This window comes from Panulirus ornatus, chromosome 14 (genome assembly GCF_036320965.1).
Source record: "Panulirus ornatus isolate Po-2019 chromosome 14, ASM3632096v1, whole genome shotgun sequence".
Taxonomy (NCBI): domain Eukaryota; kingdom Metazoa; phylum Arthropoda; class Malacostraca; order Decapoda; family Palinuridae; genus Panulirus; species Panulirus ornatus.
In genome coordinates this window covers 2,547,734-2,566,155 of record NC_092237.1, presented here as the reverse complement: position 1 = coordinate 2,566,155, position 18,422 = coordinate 2,547,734, and the positions used below count along the sequence as shown (strand labels likewise).

The window sequence follows — 18,422 nt, the reverse complement described above, 5'->3', positions numbered from 1 at the left end:
ATTTAAATAAATACCTATGTCCTTCATTATATTTATTACTCATTATATAACTATTTTCCTTCACTTGCAACAAAAAATATCTTGATAAAGATTAGAATATCTATCTATATATACATTTATAAATATGGAGTCATAGATGTTACCAGTTTCAGCCTGCAACTGGTTTCACCGCAAGTGAAAAGTCACCTTTGACAAGGCTGCATCATTTAGAGTACAGTCTCATCAAAGAACTTTTCACTCCAAAGGAGTTCATATTCCCCTGCTGCTGGAAGTAGCACAGTCTTGGCCTGTGGGATTCTCTGGGAAAATGTCCTTGGATACAGTAGGACTCTTTCTTATCTTTAAAGAAGTCCAAGGAAATTATGAATAAAATATATATGTAACCACATGCAGGAATAGTCTGTGATACCTACATACAGGGGATAGGGGACATGGGGAAAGAATACTTTCCACATATTTCTGCGAGGCGTAAAAGGCGAATAAAAGGGGAGGGAGTTGGGGGGCTGGAAATCCTCCCATCCACTTTTGAATTTTCCAAAAGAAGGAACAGAGAATGGGGTCAAGTTAGGATTTTTACCTCTTAGGCTCAGTCCTCTGTTCTTAACGCTACCTCACTAAAGGTAAATATGTATGAAAATGTAATAATATATTATTTATTTATTCATTTATATAAATAAATAAATAATATATAAATATATATATATATATATATATATATATATATATATATATATATATATATATATATATATATATATATATACATACGAATAAAGTGTATATGAACGCGCATATGATATATTTATTTATTATATATATTATTATACTTTGTCGCTGTCTCCCGCGTTTGCGAGGTAGCGCAAGGAAACAGACGAAAGAAATGGCCCAACCCCCCCCATACACATGTATATACATACGTCCACACACGCAAATATACATACCTACACAGCTTTCCATGGTTTACCCCAGACGCTTCACATGCCTTGATTCAATCCACTGACAGCACGTCAACCCCGGTATACCACATGACTCCAATTCACTCTATTCCTTGCCCTCCTTTCACCCTCCTGCATGTTCAGGCCCCGATCACACAAAATCTTTTTCACTCCATCTTTCCACCTCCAATTTGGTCTCCCTCTTCTCCTCGTTCCCTCCACCTCCGACACATATATCCTCTTGGTCAATCTTTCCTCACTCATTCTCTCCATGTGCCCAAACCACTTCAAAACACCCTCTTCTGCTCTCTCAACCACGCTCTTTTTATTTCCACACATCTCTCTTACCCTTACGTTACTCACTCGATCAAACCACCTCACACCACACATTGTCCTCAAACATCTCATTTCCAGCACATCCATCCTCCTGCGCACAACTCTATCCATAGCCCACGCCTCGCAACCATACAACATTGTTGGAACCACTATTCCTTCAAGCATACCCATTTTTGCTTTCCGAGATAATGTTCTTGACTTCCACACATTCTTCAAGGCCCCCAGAATTTTCGCCCCCTCCCCCACCCTATGATCCACTTCCGCTTCCATGGTTCCATCCGCTGCCAGATCCACTCCCAGATATCTAAAACACTTCACTTCCTCCAGTTTTTCTCCATTCAAACTCACCTCCCAATTGACTTGACCCTCAACCCTACTGTACCTAATAACCTTGCTCTTATTCACATTTACTCTTAACTTTCTTCTACTACACACTTTACCAAACTCAGTCACCAGCTTCTGCAGTTTCTCACATGAATCAGCCACCAGCGCTGTATCATCAGCGAACAACAACTGACTCACTTCCCAAGCTCTCTCATCCCCAACAGACTTCATACTTGCCCCTCTTTCCAAAACTCTTGCATTTACCTCCCTAACAACCCCATCCATAAACAAATTAAACAACCATGGAGACATCACACACCCCTGCCGCAAACCTACATTCACTGAGAACCAATCACTTTCCTCTCTTCCTACACGTACACATGCCTTACATCCTCGATAAAAACTTTTCACTGCTTCTAACAACTTTCCTCCTACACCATATATTCTTAATACCTTCCACAGAGCATCTCTATCAACTCTATCATATGCCTTCTCCAGATCCATAAATGCTACATACAAATCCATTTGCTTTTCTAAGTATTTCTCACATACATTCTTCAAAGCAAACACCTGATCCACACATCCTCTACCACTTCTGAAACCACACTGCTCTTCCCCAATCTGATGCTCTGTACATGCCTTCACCCTCTCAATCAATACCCTCCCATATAATTTACCAGGAATACTCAACAAACTTATACCTCTGTAATTTGAGCACTCACTCTTATCCCCTTTGCCTTTGTACAATGGCACTATGCACGCATTCCGCCAATCATCAGGCACCTCACCATGAGTCATACATACATTAAATAACCTTACCAACCAGTCAACAATACAGTCACCCCCTTTTTTAATAAATTCCACTGCAATACCATCCAAACCTGCTGCCTTGCCGGCTTTCATCTTCCGCAAAGCTTTCACTACCTCTTCTCTGTTTACCAAATCATTTTCCCTAACCCTCTCACTTTGCACACCACCTCGACCAAAACACCCTATATCTGCCACTCTATCATCAAACACATTCAACAAACCTTCAAAATACTCACTCCATCTCCTTCTCACATCACCACTACTTGTTATCACCTCCCCATTTGCGCCCTTCACTGAAGTTCCCATTTGCTCCCTTGTCTTACGCACTTTATTTACCTCCTTCCAGAACATCTTTTTATTCTCCCTAAAATTTAATGATACTCTCTCACCCCAACTCTCATTTGCCCTTTTTTTCACCTCTTGCACCCTGGGGGTAGGGGAGAAAGAATACTTCCCATGTATTCCCTGCATGTCGTAGAAGGCAACTAAAAGGGAACGGAGCGGGGGGCTGGAAATCCTCCCCACTCGTTTTTTTTTTGTAATTTTCCAAAAGGAGGGACAGAGAAGGAGGCCAGGTGGGGATATTCCCTCAAAGGTCCAGTACTTTGTTCTTAATGCTACCTCGCTAACGCGGGAGATGGCGAAAGGTATGAAAGGTATGTACATTGAGATGTATGGGTATGTATATTTGCGTGTGTGGACGTGTATGTATATACATGTGTATGGGGGTGGGTTGGGCCATTTCTTTCGTCTGTTTCCTTGCGCTACCTCGCAAACGCGGGAGACGGCGACAAAGCAAAATAATAATAATAATAATATTATTTATAGTTATTTATTTTGCTTTGTCGGTCTCCCGCGTTAGCGAGGCAGAGCAAGGAAACAGACAAAAGACTGGCCCAACCCACCCACATACACATGTATATACATACATGTCCACACACACAAATACACATACCTATACATCTCAATGTATACATATATATACACACAGATATATACATATATACACATGTACATAATTCATACTGTCTAACCTTTATTTATTCTCATTGCCACCTCGCCACACATGGAATAACAACCCCCTCCCCCTTCATGTGTGCGAGGTAGCGCTAGGAAAAGACAACAAAGGCCACATTCGTTCACACTCAGTCTCTAGCTGTCATGTAATAATGCACCGAAACCACAGCTCCCTTTCCACACCCATGCCCCACACAACTTTCCATGGTTTACCCCAGATGCTTCACATGCCCTGGTTCAATCCACTGACAGCACGTCGATCCCGGTATACCATATTGTTCCAATTCACTCTATTTCTTGCATGCCTTTCACCCTCCTGCATGTTTAGGCCCCAACCACTCAAAATCTTTTTCACTCCATCTTTCCACCTCCAATTTGGTCTCCCACTTCTCTTCATTCCCTCCACCTCTGACACATATATCCTCTTGGTCAATCTTTCCTCACTCATTCTCTCCATGTGACCAAACCATTTCAAAACACCCTCTTCTGCTCTCTCAACCACACTCTTTTTATTACCACACATCTCTCTTACCCTATTATTACTTATTCGATCAAACCACCTCACACCATATATTGTCCCCAAACATCTCATTTCCAGCACATCCACCCTCCTACGCACAACTCTATCCATAGCCCATGCCTCCCAACTATACAACATTGTTGGAACCACTATTCCTTCAAACATACCCATTTCTGCTTTTCGAGATAATGTTCTCGACTTCCACACATTCTTCAACGCTCCCAGAACTTTCGCCCCCTCCCCCACCCTATGATTCACTTCCGCTTCCATGGTTCCATCTGCTGCCAAATCCACTCCCAGATATCTAAAACACTTCACTTCCTCCAGTTTTTCTCCATTCAAACTTACCTCCCAATTGACTTGTCCCTCAACCCTACTGTACCTAATAACCTTGCTCTTATTCACATTTACTCTCAGCTTTCTTCTTTCACATACTTTACCAAACTCAGTCACCAGCTTCTGCAGTTTCTCCCATGAATCAGCCACCAGCGCTGTATCATCAGCGAACAACAACTGACTCACTTCCCAAGCTCTCTCATGCACAACAGACTGCATACTTGCCCCTCTTTCCAAAATTCTTGCATTCACCTCCCTAACAACCCCATCCATAAACAAATTAAACAACCATGGAGACATCACACACCCCTGCCACGAGCAGTTTCCCGCGTTAACGAGGAAGCGTGAGGAAACAGACAAGGAGTAGCCCAACCAAACCACATATACATGTATATACATATACGCCCACACATGCACATATACACATATACATACATACACATTTCAATGTATATAAATATACATACACAGACATATACATATATACACATGTACATATCCACACTTGGTGACTTTTTCTTTTATACTTAATCGCTGTTTCTCGCATCAGCGCAATAGGATGGGGAGAAAGAATACTTCCCACATGTTCCCCGCCTGTCATAGAAGGTAACCCTAGTGTGCGCATACGGGTGGGGGGATGCTATTTCATGTGTGGCAGGGTGGCGACACGGATGGATGAAGGCAGCAAGTATGAATATGTACATGTGTATATATGTATATGTCTGTGTATGTTTATGTATATATACGTTGAAATGTATAGGTATGTATATGTGCGTGTGTGCATTTATGTATATACAAGTGTATGTGGGTGGGTTGGGTCATTATTTTGTCTGTTTCCTTGCGCTACCTCGCTAATGCAGGGGACGACGATTAAGCACAATAAATAAATAAATAAAAATATATATAAAAATATATTCCATGTGTGGCGAGGTGGCAATGGGAATGAATAAAGGCAGACAGTGTGAATTGTGTGCATGGGTATATATGTATGTGTCTGTGTGTGTATATATATGTGTACATTGAGATGTATAGGTATGTATATTTGCGTGTGTGGACGTGTATGTATATACATTGTGTATGGGTGTGGGTTGGGCCATTTCTTTTGTCTGTTTCCTTGCGCTACCTCGCAAACGCGGGAGACAGTGACAAAAAAAAAAAAAAAAAAAAATATATATATATATATATATATATATATATATATACCAACCATTCTAGGCATCATATGACACACACATGATGTTTATGTCCCAAACCAATAACATCAACAGAAACACCACACACAAACTAAATGCCTTCACAACACTATCTGGCATCAGACTGGACAAGAAAAAGAATCCCTCAACATCCTCTACAAACAATTCATTCATTCCACTCTAATTTACGCTTCACCTGCATGGTCTTCCACACTTCTTAAAAGCAAACACAACAAAATTGAAAACCACACAAATTAGAGCCCCCAGAACTATCACTGGCTGCCTAGTGAAGCCACATACACTCAATACCTACACAATGAAACAGAGATCTTCCCAACACAATCCTCCCTCAACATGCTCAGCACTAGTTATATGCAAGAACACTAGACCCCCTCCAACCCAAACCTAATATCATACAAGTAACCACCAACTACCAGATAGAAATAAAGTGCTTAACCGTGCCTAACACTTCAGCAAACTTTACTCACAGATCCCCCCACCCCAAGAATTATAACTAACCAAACACATACACACTTAAATAACCTGTCAAGTACTAGATAATCAACCTCCCAACTCAGTTTTCAACTCCATCTCACAAGACGTACACACGCCAGAAGCAACACTCCCCAGACACAAAAGTCACATTTTCCGATCTAGGTTCTAGATAACACCCATCACTACAATACCACAAGCACCACTGCAACATATTCCCAAACCCACACTGGAACTACCACAATGAAGACACTGAGCCTTTACCACACAACTGCCTTGCACTCTCTGTACATGACACATAACATCACTGCACTTTAAGGCATATGGTCCTGACCAGTGGACGTGAGCCCTGCAGGAGCCTCATAAAGATACAAGGAAACTCCTAGAGCAGAAAATAAGTAAGACAGTGTACATCAGAGGCCCTAGCTAAATGACAAGATGAAGTTCTTAGAGATCTATTGTTATAGAAGAATGTCATTCTTTAAGTCATAGAAACCCATGTTATATAGAGACTTACGTTCCTGACTAAAAAATTGCCCAACATGCAAACCTTCCCCAACTGATAGTGGGGAAAACTATGCTAATCTGGGAAGATGTTGAGTACCATATAAGGAAAGAAAACACTTAAAAATCAAAAGAACCTGCGAATTACACCTACAGTGATAGTGGGGAGGGCTATGCTTCTCTCAGAAAATATAAGGTACTGTAAAAGTATGGGAGACACCTTTGAAAATTAACAAAACCGAGGAAGACCTTACCTAAACAGTGACTAGGGAAAGATAACGTGATCTTTGCAAATATTGGGTGCTGTAAAAGTAAGAAAAAGTTTTAAAATCAACAGAACCTATGAAAGCCTTATCTAAGTTTTCCTAGAAACCTATATTTACCATACTTTCCATCTTACAAAAAAACATTAACAGTAATTATTTTTGTGATGCCCATATTTTGGGATTTAAGCAAACTTTAAAATAAGATTACCTTTATGATGAAAGAAAAGCTAAATAATCAGCCAATACCTTAAACACATTCCAAATGCTAAAGGTCACCTTGTAAGGAACATCAACTTTTTACACACGTGCCTATGTACTAATATTCCAGTGAATACTAATAACACATACTATCTATCTATCTTCATAAGGTGGGGGAGGGAGCGAAAGTTCTGGGAGCGTTGAAAAATGTGTGGAAGTCGAGAATGTTATCTTGGAAAGCAAAAATGGGTATGTTTGAAGGAATAGTGGTTCCAACAATGTTATATGGTTGCGAGGCATGGGCTATAGATAGAGTTGTGCAGAGGAGGGTGGATGTGCTGGAAATGAGATATTTGAGGACAATAGGTGGTGTGAGGTGGTTTGATCGAGTAAGTAATGAAAGGGTAAGAGAGATGTGTGGTAATGAAATGAGTGTGGTTGAGAGAGCAGAAGAGGGTGTTTTGAAATGGTTTGGTCACATGGAGAGAATGAGTGAGGAATGATTGGCAAAGTGGATATATGTGTCAGAGGTGGAGGGAACAAGAAGTGGGAGACCAAATTGGAGGTGGAAAAATAGAGTGAAAAAGATTTTGAGTGATCGGAGCCTGAACATGCAGGAGGGTGAAAGGCGCACAAGGAATAGAGTAAATTGGAACGATGTGGTATACTGGGGTTGATGTGCTGTCAATGGATTGAACCAGGGCATTAAAGCATCTGGGGTAAACCATGGAAAGTTTTGTGGGGCCTGAATGTGGAAAGAGAGCTGTGGTTTCGATGCATTTTACATGACAGCTAGAGACTGACTGTGAACGAATGTGGCCTTTGTTGTCTTTTCCTAGTGCTACCTCGCACACATACGGGGGGAGGGGGTTGTCATTTCACGTGTGGCGAGGTGGCGATGGGAATGAATAAGGGCAGACAGTATGAATTATGTACATGTGTATATATGCATATGTCTGTGTGTGTATATATATATGTATATGTTGAGATGTATAGGTATGTATATTTGCGTGTGTGGACATGTATGTATATACATGTGAATGTGGGTGGGTTGGGCCATTCTTTCGTCTGTTTCCTTGCGCTACCTCGCCAACGCGGGAGACAGCGACAAAGTATAATAATGATAATAATCTATCTATCTATCTATCTATATCTCTGATGCCTGTTCCCAAATGGCACTCCCTCAAGAGGGTGGCCACGTCAATAGAGTCTCAAAACTAGTGAACTTCAGTGCCGCTTCTTAGCCTTTAGTGCCTCAACCTTAACATGCCACTGGCAGAGGGTAACACTAGCACTGTGTCTGCAGAAGCTACTATCTAATGTTCCTACTGACTGCTCATTCTAAGGGTTTATACCCTAATCATGGAATGTTGCTATTTCAAACTGTTCCTGTACCAACATCATTATACAAGGACAGCATGTCGACCCTGGTATACCACATCGTTCCAATTCACTCTAGTCCTTGCATGCCTCTCACCCTCCTGTATGTTCAGGTCCCAATCGCTCAAAATCTTTTTCACCCTATCCTTCTATCTCCAATTTGGTCTCCCACTTCTCCTTGTTCCCTCCACCTCTGACACATATATCCTCTTTGTCAATCTTTCCTCACTCATTCTCTCCATGTAACCAAACCATTTTTAAACACCCTCTTCTGCTCTCTCAACCATACTCTTTTTATTACCACACATCTCTCTTACCCTTTCAACCTCGCAACCATATAACATTGTTGAAACTACCATTCCTTCAAACACACCCATTTTAGCTCTCAGAGATAACGTTCTCTCCTTCCACACATTCTTCATTGCTCCCAGAACCTTTACCCCCTCCCTCATCCTGTGACTAACTTCTGCTTCCATGGTTCCATTTGCTGCTAAGTCCACTCCTAGATATCTAAAACACTTCACTTCATCAAAATTTTCTCCATTCAAAAAACTTACATCTCAATTACCTTGTCCCTCAACCCAACAGAACATAATAACCTTGCTCTTATTTACATTTATTCTCAACCTTCTCCTTACACATACTTTTCCTGTCACCAACTTCTGCAGTTTCCCACTCGAATCAGCCACCAGAATTGTATCATCTGCAAACAACAACTGATTCACTTCCTAGGCCCTCTCATCCCCAACAGACTACATACTCGCCCCTCTTTCCAAAACTCTTGCATTTACCTCCCTATCCACCCCATCCAAAAATGAATCAAACAACCATGGGGACATCACACACCCCTGCCGCTGACCAATATTCACTGGGAACCAATCACTCTCCTCTCTTCCTACTTATACACATGCTTTACATCCTTGGTAAAAACTTTTCACTGCTTCTAGCCTTGCATAAAATTAAATGTGGTAAGGCAACTGAAGTGAATGATATTGCTGGTGAATTTATCAAGAAATGGGGTAACTGTGTAGTTATGTAGTTTATGACTGCAGTCAAGATCAAACAGTTAAACTCTAACCCGAGCCTGTCAATGCAGTATACATGAAAGCAATCCTTACTGTACCAGATATGATTGCTTTTGTATACTCATTTTGCATACCTTCAAAACTTGCAAGATACTAACATGTGTGTCAGGATAAACCTACACAGCTCTACCATTACCTTTCAGCCACTTCAAGACTTCATAAAAATGTGTGCAATGAGAAGTGCCAACCCATACCATGGACTTCCAAGAAAAGAAATGTCAAGCACGACGCACTCCATATTGAATCGTTCTCATTTTTATGTTCCATTCAGTTTATCCATCAAAACTGTAAACATTATTGTTCACTACCAACTAAAATAAACCTAAATTGAAATAAAAGCAATAAAATTCTAAATCTTATATCTACTGAGCAAGTAGCTGAGTAAATGAAACAAAAAAGTACACGTACAAAGCAAACTTACTATCAATGATTAACTTAGCACTCAAAAACAGCAGCATCAGTGATAATGTAAAATAATTACTAAAGCCATCAGTTGTAAATAAACAATAACAGAAGTCGGTGCCTTAAAGCAAAGCTGATCTGAAGATCTGGAGTGGCTATCTAAATGCTGAGTACATCTCATTTATTTCATGACTTCCTTAAACTTCAACAAACACCTGATTGAAGATTCAATGGACTATTCTAAAATCTGTTATAATAATCATGTGGAAAGGAAAACATTCTAGACAGAGACAGAGATGATGACAGATTCATGATTAAACTACCAAAGGTATAAAACATAAATTTCTTATATAGGGTGACAGAGTTGAATTAGTTTAGACGTCAACAATATCTCATCCACCCTAATCAATCATGCTTTTTAAATAAATTCTAAAATAAAGTGCAACTGTAACTCAAAACTAATAGCAATAGCAATGCACATTTATATAAAAAAAATGAATATATATGATTGTATTGGTAACATTCAAATCTAAAATGTCAAAAAAAAGACTTCATGGAAAATATATAAGCTTATTTGATATGGTATCTATTTCTAGAGAAGAAAATCAAGATCAACATTCAGTTAGTACAACATTAAAAACAAAATTCATAAAATGATACTCTCACCGAACAATGATTTGATTTTTTAAGATGGCTTTACAAATTCAATATGATTCAAACTTAACCCATAGTAACTCACAATCGAAAATTATGTCACCACCTGAGTGCCTCCTCAAAACTACAAAACAAAGAATAAGGGGCAGCTACACGTGACAAAAGTTCATTTTAGCATTCAATTCAAATAACGTAATTTGTACAAAATGATTTTCAAAGGATAAGTTATATATCAAAATTTCTTTAATCTGATTATCAGCATACTTATGTTAGAATTATTACTATATCGGAAGTGTTGGTTATTCATTAACTAAGAAGTGAGCACATGTACGATACTCATGTATTCACCATGACATTTGAAAAATCACTTTTCACCAGTAAGTAAATATTTGCATGAAATCCCCAGATGTTCCTTTCTCATTTTGATATAAACTGTGTACTGTATAGGGCACTTACACAATGATGAACTACGAATTATTTCTTTCACACATTATCACAAAAATCTTGACACGAGATGAGTTTGTAAATTACAAAACATTTAGTTTTTCATGAAACAAAGTGTTCTTAAATATTTTTCATGTTATTCATTTATCAAAGTCCAGCATCAAAACAAACTCTAAGGCATCATCATATACTTGGGTATATTGTACTTGAAATAAGTTATCTTTCAGAAAATTGAATGAGGAAAAAAATCACATTCACAAAATGGAGACTCAACATCATAACTATCTAATGTATTAAAGATTACTATAGAGTAAACCCTTAACTGCTGTATGAGATATTTCTTAGAATATACAATTCAAACTTAACTAATTTGTCAAAACAAACATCAAAACCACAAATAAACTTAATGGTTTTTGTATCTTGAGCTTAGAAAGGATAACAAATGCTAAATGTTTTCCTGTAATTTTCAACTCTCAGGAAATATAAAATATTACATGAATCTATTGAGAGACATGGAGACAAAATTATACATGTCACTTATAGATATTTGATAAACCAACGACAGCAGCAACTACACTGTCCTTTGATATTGTGATTAATTATGTGTTGTTGAAATTGATGCAAATGTACATAAAAGGTTAAATAGTAATTCTAAATCCCTTTCCCTCTAGTCCTCATCCATTTAAGTGTCACCATTCAATCCATGCTGGAAGTTCCTTAAAGAAGCCTATCCTAGAGGACTTATGGGGTAAGGTGGTCAAGACAGCACTTGTCACCTCCTCCCTCGAAACCCCTCATTCATGGGGTCAACTAGGGTAATGGGATTCAAACTTGATGATGGGAGTCGGCTTGCATGATGGGGGTCGTCTAGACGCCATACAATAGATTCCCCCCCTCCACAAACTGTTGAGTGTCCATTTTTATTCCCATGACGAGGTCGAGTCCTCGCCACTTACCCCGCCTGTGCCTGTGTCTTCCCTGTGTCCTGCAGGATCCTATAAATTAATGAACTCTTTGCTGTAACTCCTCCTGGCAGGGAAATAGACATAAATTCAGAGTTCAACGCTCGCTTCGTGTATTAAACAGCTGATTCAATGTAAATAGAAATCTGGTAGATAATGAAAAATAGAATGACATATTTCCATCATCTGTTATTTTACTGATGACAGCCACCATAATTATATAATTGACTCATTCTTATCTAAATAACAATAAAAAATATTATTGTGAATTAAAATAAAAATACAAAATATATATTAGATGCTAAAGATACTACTCGTTTTCTGTGCGGCGGGGGATACAAAGGGAATATTTTTTTTCCTTCTTTTACGGCACACTCAGATGAAATATTTGTGCTTCTGTTTACCACATTCAACCTTTATGAATTTATTCATGGTGCTGATTACATTTCTATCACCTATTTCGTTATCGTTTATATTATTTTCAATTGTACAAGTAAATGCAATTATGGTGAGCTAGCAATTTTTTTATGGAAGGCAACAACGTTGCGCTCGTTACATTTAAATTTCAAATTAAACTTGTTCTATAATCGGTTTCATATCATTCTGTTTAGTACACATTATGAAAAGATTCGTGATACTTCACATTTAAGAAATAAGGTTTCGAAATATAGTGTCTTTCATAAGCAAACTTTCAGACTTTGTATTTCCATAATATGGAATATAATTGATGAACAACTGATAACTAAATTAAGTCTACATTCGTTTCCATGCGCATCTAATACATATTACTGAATTATGGAAAAAGAAATACATCATAAAAGTTAAAGTAGTATTTTTAGTAAACTGGTCTTTGATCATTTAATTTTCATCTTTTACAGGAGAGAAATTACACGAGCCTCCCCTGAGTCTGGGGAAGACATTTTGACGAATGACACAGGCAACAGAGCTGCTCTCTCTCCTCTCATGCACCGGGAAATTGCAGAAGGTGGATTATTGGGCTTCTAAAATTATCATTTTGGTGGGTGGTTAGCATTTCCAATCCATATATATTATATGCATGAGTAGTAGATGTAGAGGGTTCATTGTGATGATTTCCAAATAATATATATTGTCGGGTTTTGGGATTTCAAGACATGCCTGAGGACTATCTATCTAAGTGGATTGATTTTTCCTGTAAAACAGAATCTCATTTAGGACATTATTTACTGTCAAATTATGGAAGACAAAGCCAATAATTAAGTCAAAGAAAAGTCATTAATAAGTTTCCTGAATTACTGTCGTGTGATGGATGGGTATTATCAATGTATATATAGTGGTATCTGGCATCGAATATAGCCTTCACGTATCGAATATCAGACAATAATGGAGGATTAACTTCAGTTCTTGAACACATATTTAATTTACGACTGATGTTACTACTGCTGCTACTACTATTACTACTACTAATGATAAAAATGCTAATAATGATGATAATAATAATGATAATAACAATGATAATAATAATGATGATATCAGTGATGATGATAATAATGACAGATGATTTGTAATAATACAATCATTAACATTAAAATTATTTTACGTTATCAAGATTATAAGTATTCATATTATATTCATTATAATGTTCAAGAACACAATCTGAGAGCGACCGTATGATCCTCCACTGTCACTCTTCTTTTAACCAGTCATCCTGAAGGACAGATATATTTTGCATAGATTTGTCAGAAGTTCTGTATTTCAAAATCACATACTTTTTATGTATCTAAACATATAAGTCACGGGGAAAATGAAACACGATAAATTCCCAAGTGCACTTTCGTGTAATAGTCACATCATCAGGGGAGATATACAACACACACACACACACACACACACACACACACACACGCATATATATATATATATATATATATATATATATATATATATATATATATATATATATATATATATATATATATATATATATATATATACGAATGGCTACTTAAGTTGCGTGTAAAGTTTTCTTTTCCACATAATCTCCCTGGCTTTAATAGTATCTTCAACCTGAGATTGTAAGTATTCTCACCTTGGCGTTGATGGTATGCTCTCACTAGCGTTTACAGCATACTTACCCCTCGTGTTGACAGTAAACTTACCCCTGGCGTTGTGAGTTTACTTACCATGGCGTTCAGAGTATACCCACCCTGGCGTTGAGAGCATACCCACACTGGCGTTGACAGTATACCCACCCTGGCGTTGACAGTATACCCACCCTGGCGTTGACAGTATACCCACCCTGGCGTTGACAGTATACCCACCCTGGCGTTGACTGTATACCCACCCTGGCGTTGACAGTATACCCACCCTGGCGTTGAGAGCATACCCACACTGGCGTTGACAGTATACCCACCCTGGCGTTGAAGTATACCCACCCTGGCCTTGACAGTATACCCACCCTGGCCTTGAAGTATACCCACCCTGGCGTTGAGTATACTCACCCTGGCGTTGACAGTATATCGACCCTGGCGTTGAGAGTATACCCACCCTGGCGTTGACAGTATACCCACCCTGGCGTTGAGAGCATACCCACCCTGGCGTTGACAGTATACCCACCCTGGCGTTGAGTATACTCACCCTGGCGTTGACAGTATACCCACCCTGGCGTTGACAGTATACCACCCTGGCGTTGAGAGCATACCCACACTGGCGTTGACAGTATACCCACCCTGGCGTTGACAGTATACCCACCCTGGCGTTGAGTATACTCACCCTGGCGTTGACAGTATACCCACCCTGGCGTTGAGAGCATACCCACCCTGGCGTTGAGAGCATACCCACCCTGGCGTTGAGTATACTCACCCTGGCGTTGACAGTATACCCACCCTGGCGTTGAGTATACTCACCCTGGCGTTGACAGTATACCCACCCTGGCGTTGACAGTATACCCACCCTGGCGTTGAGAGCATACCCACCCTGGCGTTGAGTATACTCACCCTGGCGTTGACAGTATACCCACCCTGGCGTTGACAGTATACCCACCCTGGCGTTGAGAGCATACCCACACTGGCGTTGACAGTATACCCACCCTGGCGTTGACAGTATACCCACCCTGGCGTTGAGAGCATACCCACACTGGCGTTGACAGTATACCCACCCTGGCGTTGAGAGCATACCCACCCTGGCGTTGACAGTATACCCACCCTGGCGTTGAGAGCATACCCACACTGGCGTTGACAGTATACCCACCCTGGCGTTGAGAGCATACCCACCCTGGCGTTGAGTATACTCACCCTGGCGTTGACAGTATACCCACCCTGGCGTTGAGAGCATACCCACCCTGGCGTTGAGAGCATACCCACCCTGGCGTTGAGTATACTCACCCTGGCGTTGACAGTATACCCACCCTGGCGTTGAGAGCATACCCACACTGGCGTTGACAGTATACCCACCCTGGCGTTGAGAGCATACCCACCCTGGCGTTGAGAGCATACCCACCCTGGCGTTGAGAGCATACCCACACTGGCGTTGACAGTATACCCACCCTGGCGTTGAGAGCATACCCACACTGGCGTTGACAGTATACCCACCCTGGCGTTGACAGTATACCCACCCTGGCGTTGAGAGCATACCCACCCTGGCGTTGAGAGCATACCCACCCTGGCGTTGAGAGCATACCCACCCTGGCGTTGACAGTATACCCACCCTGGCGTTGAGAGCATACCCACCCTGGCGTTGAGAGCATACCCACCCTGGCGTTGAGAGCATACCCACCCTGGCGTTGAGAGCATACCCACACTGGCGTTGACAGTATACCCACCCTGGCGTTGAGAGCATACCCACACTGGCGTTGACAGTATACCCACCCTGGCGTTGACAGTATACCCACCCTGGCGTTGAGAGCATACCCACACTGGCGTTGACAGTATACCACCCTGGCGTTGAGTATACTCACCCTGGCGTTGACAGTATACCCACCCTGGCGTTGACAGTATACCACCCTGGCGTTGAGTATACTCACCCTGGCGTTGACAGTATACCACCCTGGCGTTGACAGTATACCCACCCTGGCGTTGAGTATACTCACCCTGGCGTTGACAGTATACCCACCCTGGCGTTGAGTATACTCACCCTGGCGTTGACAGTATACCACCCTGGCGTTGAGTATACTCACCCTGGCGTTGACAGTATACCCACCCTGGCGTTGAGTATACTCACCCTGGCGTTGACAGTATACCCACCCTGGCGTTGACAGTATACCCACCCTGGCGTTGACAGTATACCACCCTGGCGTTGAGTATACTCACCCTGGCGTTGACAGTATACCCACCCTGGCGTTGAGTATACTCACCCTGGCGTTGACAGTATACCACCCTGGCGTTGAGTATACTCACCCTGGCGTTGACAGTATACCACCCTGGCGTTGAGTATACTCACCCTGGCGTTGACAGTATACCCACCCTGGCGTTGACAGTATACCACCCTGGCGTTGAGTATACTCACCCTGGCGTTGACAGTATACCACCCTGGCGTTGAGTATACTCACCCTGGCGTTGACAGTATACCCACCCTGGCGTTGACAGTATACCCACCCTGGCGTTGAGTATACTCACCCTGGCGTTGACAGTATACCCACCCTGGCGTTGAGTATACTCACCCTGGCGTTGACAGTATACCCACCCTGGCGTTGACAGTATACCCACCCTGGCGTTGAGTATACTCACCCTGGCGTTGACAGTATACCACCCTGGCGTTGAGTATACTCACCCTGGCGTTGACAGTATACCACCCTGGCGTTGAGAGCATACCCACACTGGCGTTGACAGTATAACCCACCCTGGCGTTGAGTATACTCACCCTGGCGTTGACAGTATACCCACCCTGGCGTTGACAGTATACCCACCCTGGCGTTGAGAGCATACCCACACTGGCGTTGACAGTATACCACCCTGGCGTTGAGTATACTCACCCTGGCGTTGACAGTATACCCACCCTGGCGTTGAGTATACTCACCCTGGCGTTGACAGTATACCCACCCTGGCGTTGACAGTATACCACCCTGGCGTTGACAGTATACCCACCCTGGCGTTGAGAGCATACCCACACTGGCGTTGACAGTATACCCACCCTGGCGTTGAGTATACTCACCCTGGCGTTGACAGTATACCCACCCTGGCGTTGAGTATACTCACCCTGGCGTTGACAGTATACCCACCCTGGCGTTGAGAGCATACCCACACTGGCGTTGACAGTATACCACCCTGGCGTTGAGAGCATACCCACACTGGCGTTGACAGTATACCCACCCTGGCGTTGAGTATACTCACCCTGGCGTTGACAGTATAACCCACCCTGGCGTTGAGTATACTCACCCTGGCGTTGACAGTATACCACCCTGGCGTTGAGTATACTCACCCTGGCGTTGACAGTATACCACCCTGGCGTTGAGTATACTCACCCTGGCCTTGACAGTATACCCACCCTGGCGTTGAGTATACTCACCCTGGCGTTGACAGTATACCCACCCTGGCGTTGACAGTATACCCACCCTGGCGTTGAGTATACTCACCCTGGCGTTGACAGTATACCACCCTGGCGTTGAGTATACTCACCCTGGCGTTGACAGTATACCCACCCTGGCGTTGACAGTATACCCACCCTGGCGTTGACAGTATACCCACCCTGGCGTTGAGTATACTCACCCTGGCGTTGACAAGTTCGACATACTTCCTCCACAGTGGAGCGAGTAGGAGCATCAAACTGTCCTCTTCCTGCTGCGCCTCCTTCATCCTGCCTTGGCTTTCTGACTCCTTCGGCGTCGCCTCCTTGTCGTATCCTGGGGCAGGACCCTCTGGCTCGCCTGCAGGAGTCGCATGGATGCCTCCCGCGCTGCCCTACTATCAGTAGCAGGTCCTCCCGTGTGGTGGTGGTCGTGTGCAAGGGATGGTAGTGAAGAGAGGCGTCAACAGTGCCTCGAGGACGGAGTCTGGGATGGTCTGCGTCAGTAGCACACCAACAGTTTGGTACACACGGCGTCGCTTAGCGTGTCGGCAAGCACACGCCCGTCCGACGCCTTCCTCCTCCCTCCCACTACACTGCGTATAGACGCAGGTCACAATGCGCAGGCCACAGTGTGCAGGTCACAGGACGCAGGTCACGGCAGGTAAATAAGACAATGAGGTGCGTGTCCATGGGAGAGATGAGTGAGGTAGGGTGTGCAGGCCGTGTGTAGCGCCCGCTGCTCAGTGATGACATACCTCCCTCCCTCCCCCCTCCCTCCCCCCTCCCTCCCCCCTCCCTCCCTCCCCCCTCCCTCCCCCCTCCCTCCCCCCTCCCTCCCTCCCTCCCCCCTCCCTTCCCCCCTCCCTCCCTCCCCCCTCCCTCCCTCCCTCCCTCCCCCCTCCCTCCCTCCCCCCTCCCTCCCTCCCTCCCCCCTCCCTCCCCCCTCCCTCCCTCCCTCCCTCCCTCACCCCCTCCCCGCCCTCCCCCCCTCCCTCCTCCCTCCCTCCCTCCTTCCCTCCCCCCTCCCTCCCCCCTCCCTCCCTCCCCCCTCCCTTCCCCCCTCCCTCCCTCCCTCCCCCCTCC

The 18,422-nt window shown here is 42.9% G+C and overlaps 1 protein-coding gene across 2 annotated transcripts in view; it reads right to left on the bottom strand.

The window, feature by feature from the left end:
* LOC139753155 (uncharacterized) overlaps window positions 1–18,000 on the bottom strand; it is a 32,911-nt gene extending 14,911 nt beyond the window's left edge. Inside the window, exon 1 of one of the 2 annotated variants that reach the window (XM_071669328.1) lies at window positions 17,540–18,000. In XM_071669328.1, the coding sequence (XP_071525429.1) occupies window positions 17,540–17,626 (87 nt within the window). In that variant the 5' untranslated portion in view covers window positions 17,627–18,000. Of the gene's footprint in view, window positions 1–11,852; window positions 11,998–17,539 lie in introns of those variants that run through there. The other variant, XM_071669329.1, reaches the window with a different exon arrangement.
* Window positions 18,001–18,422: the final 422 nt, after the last annotated feature.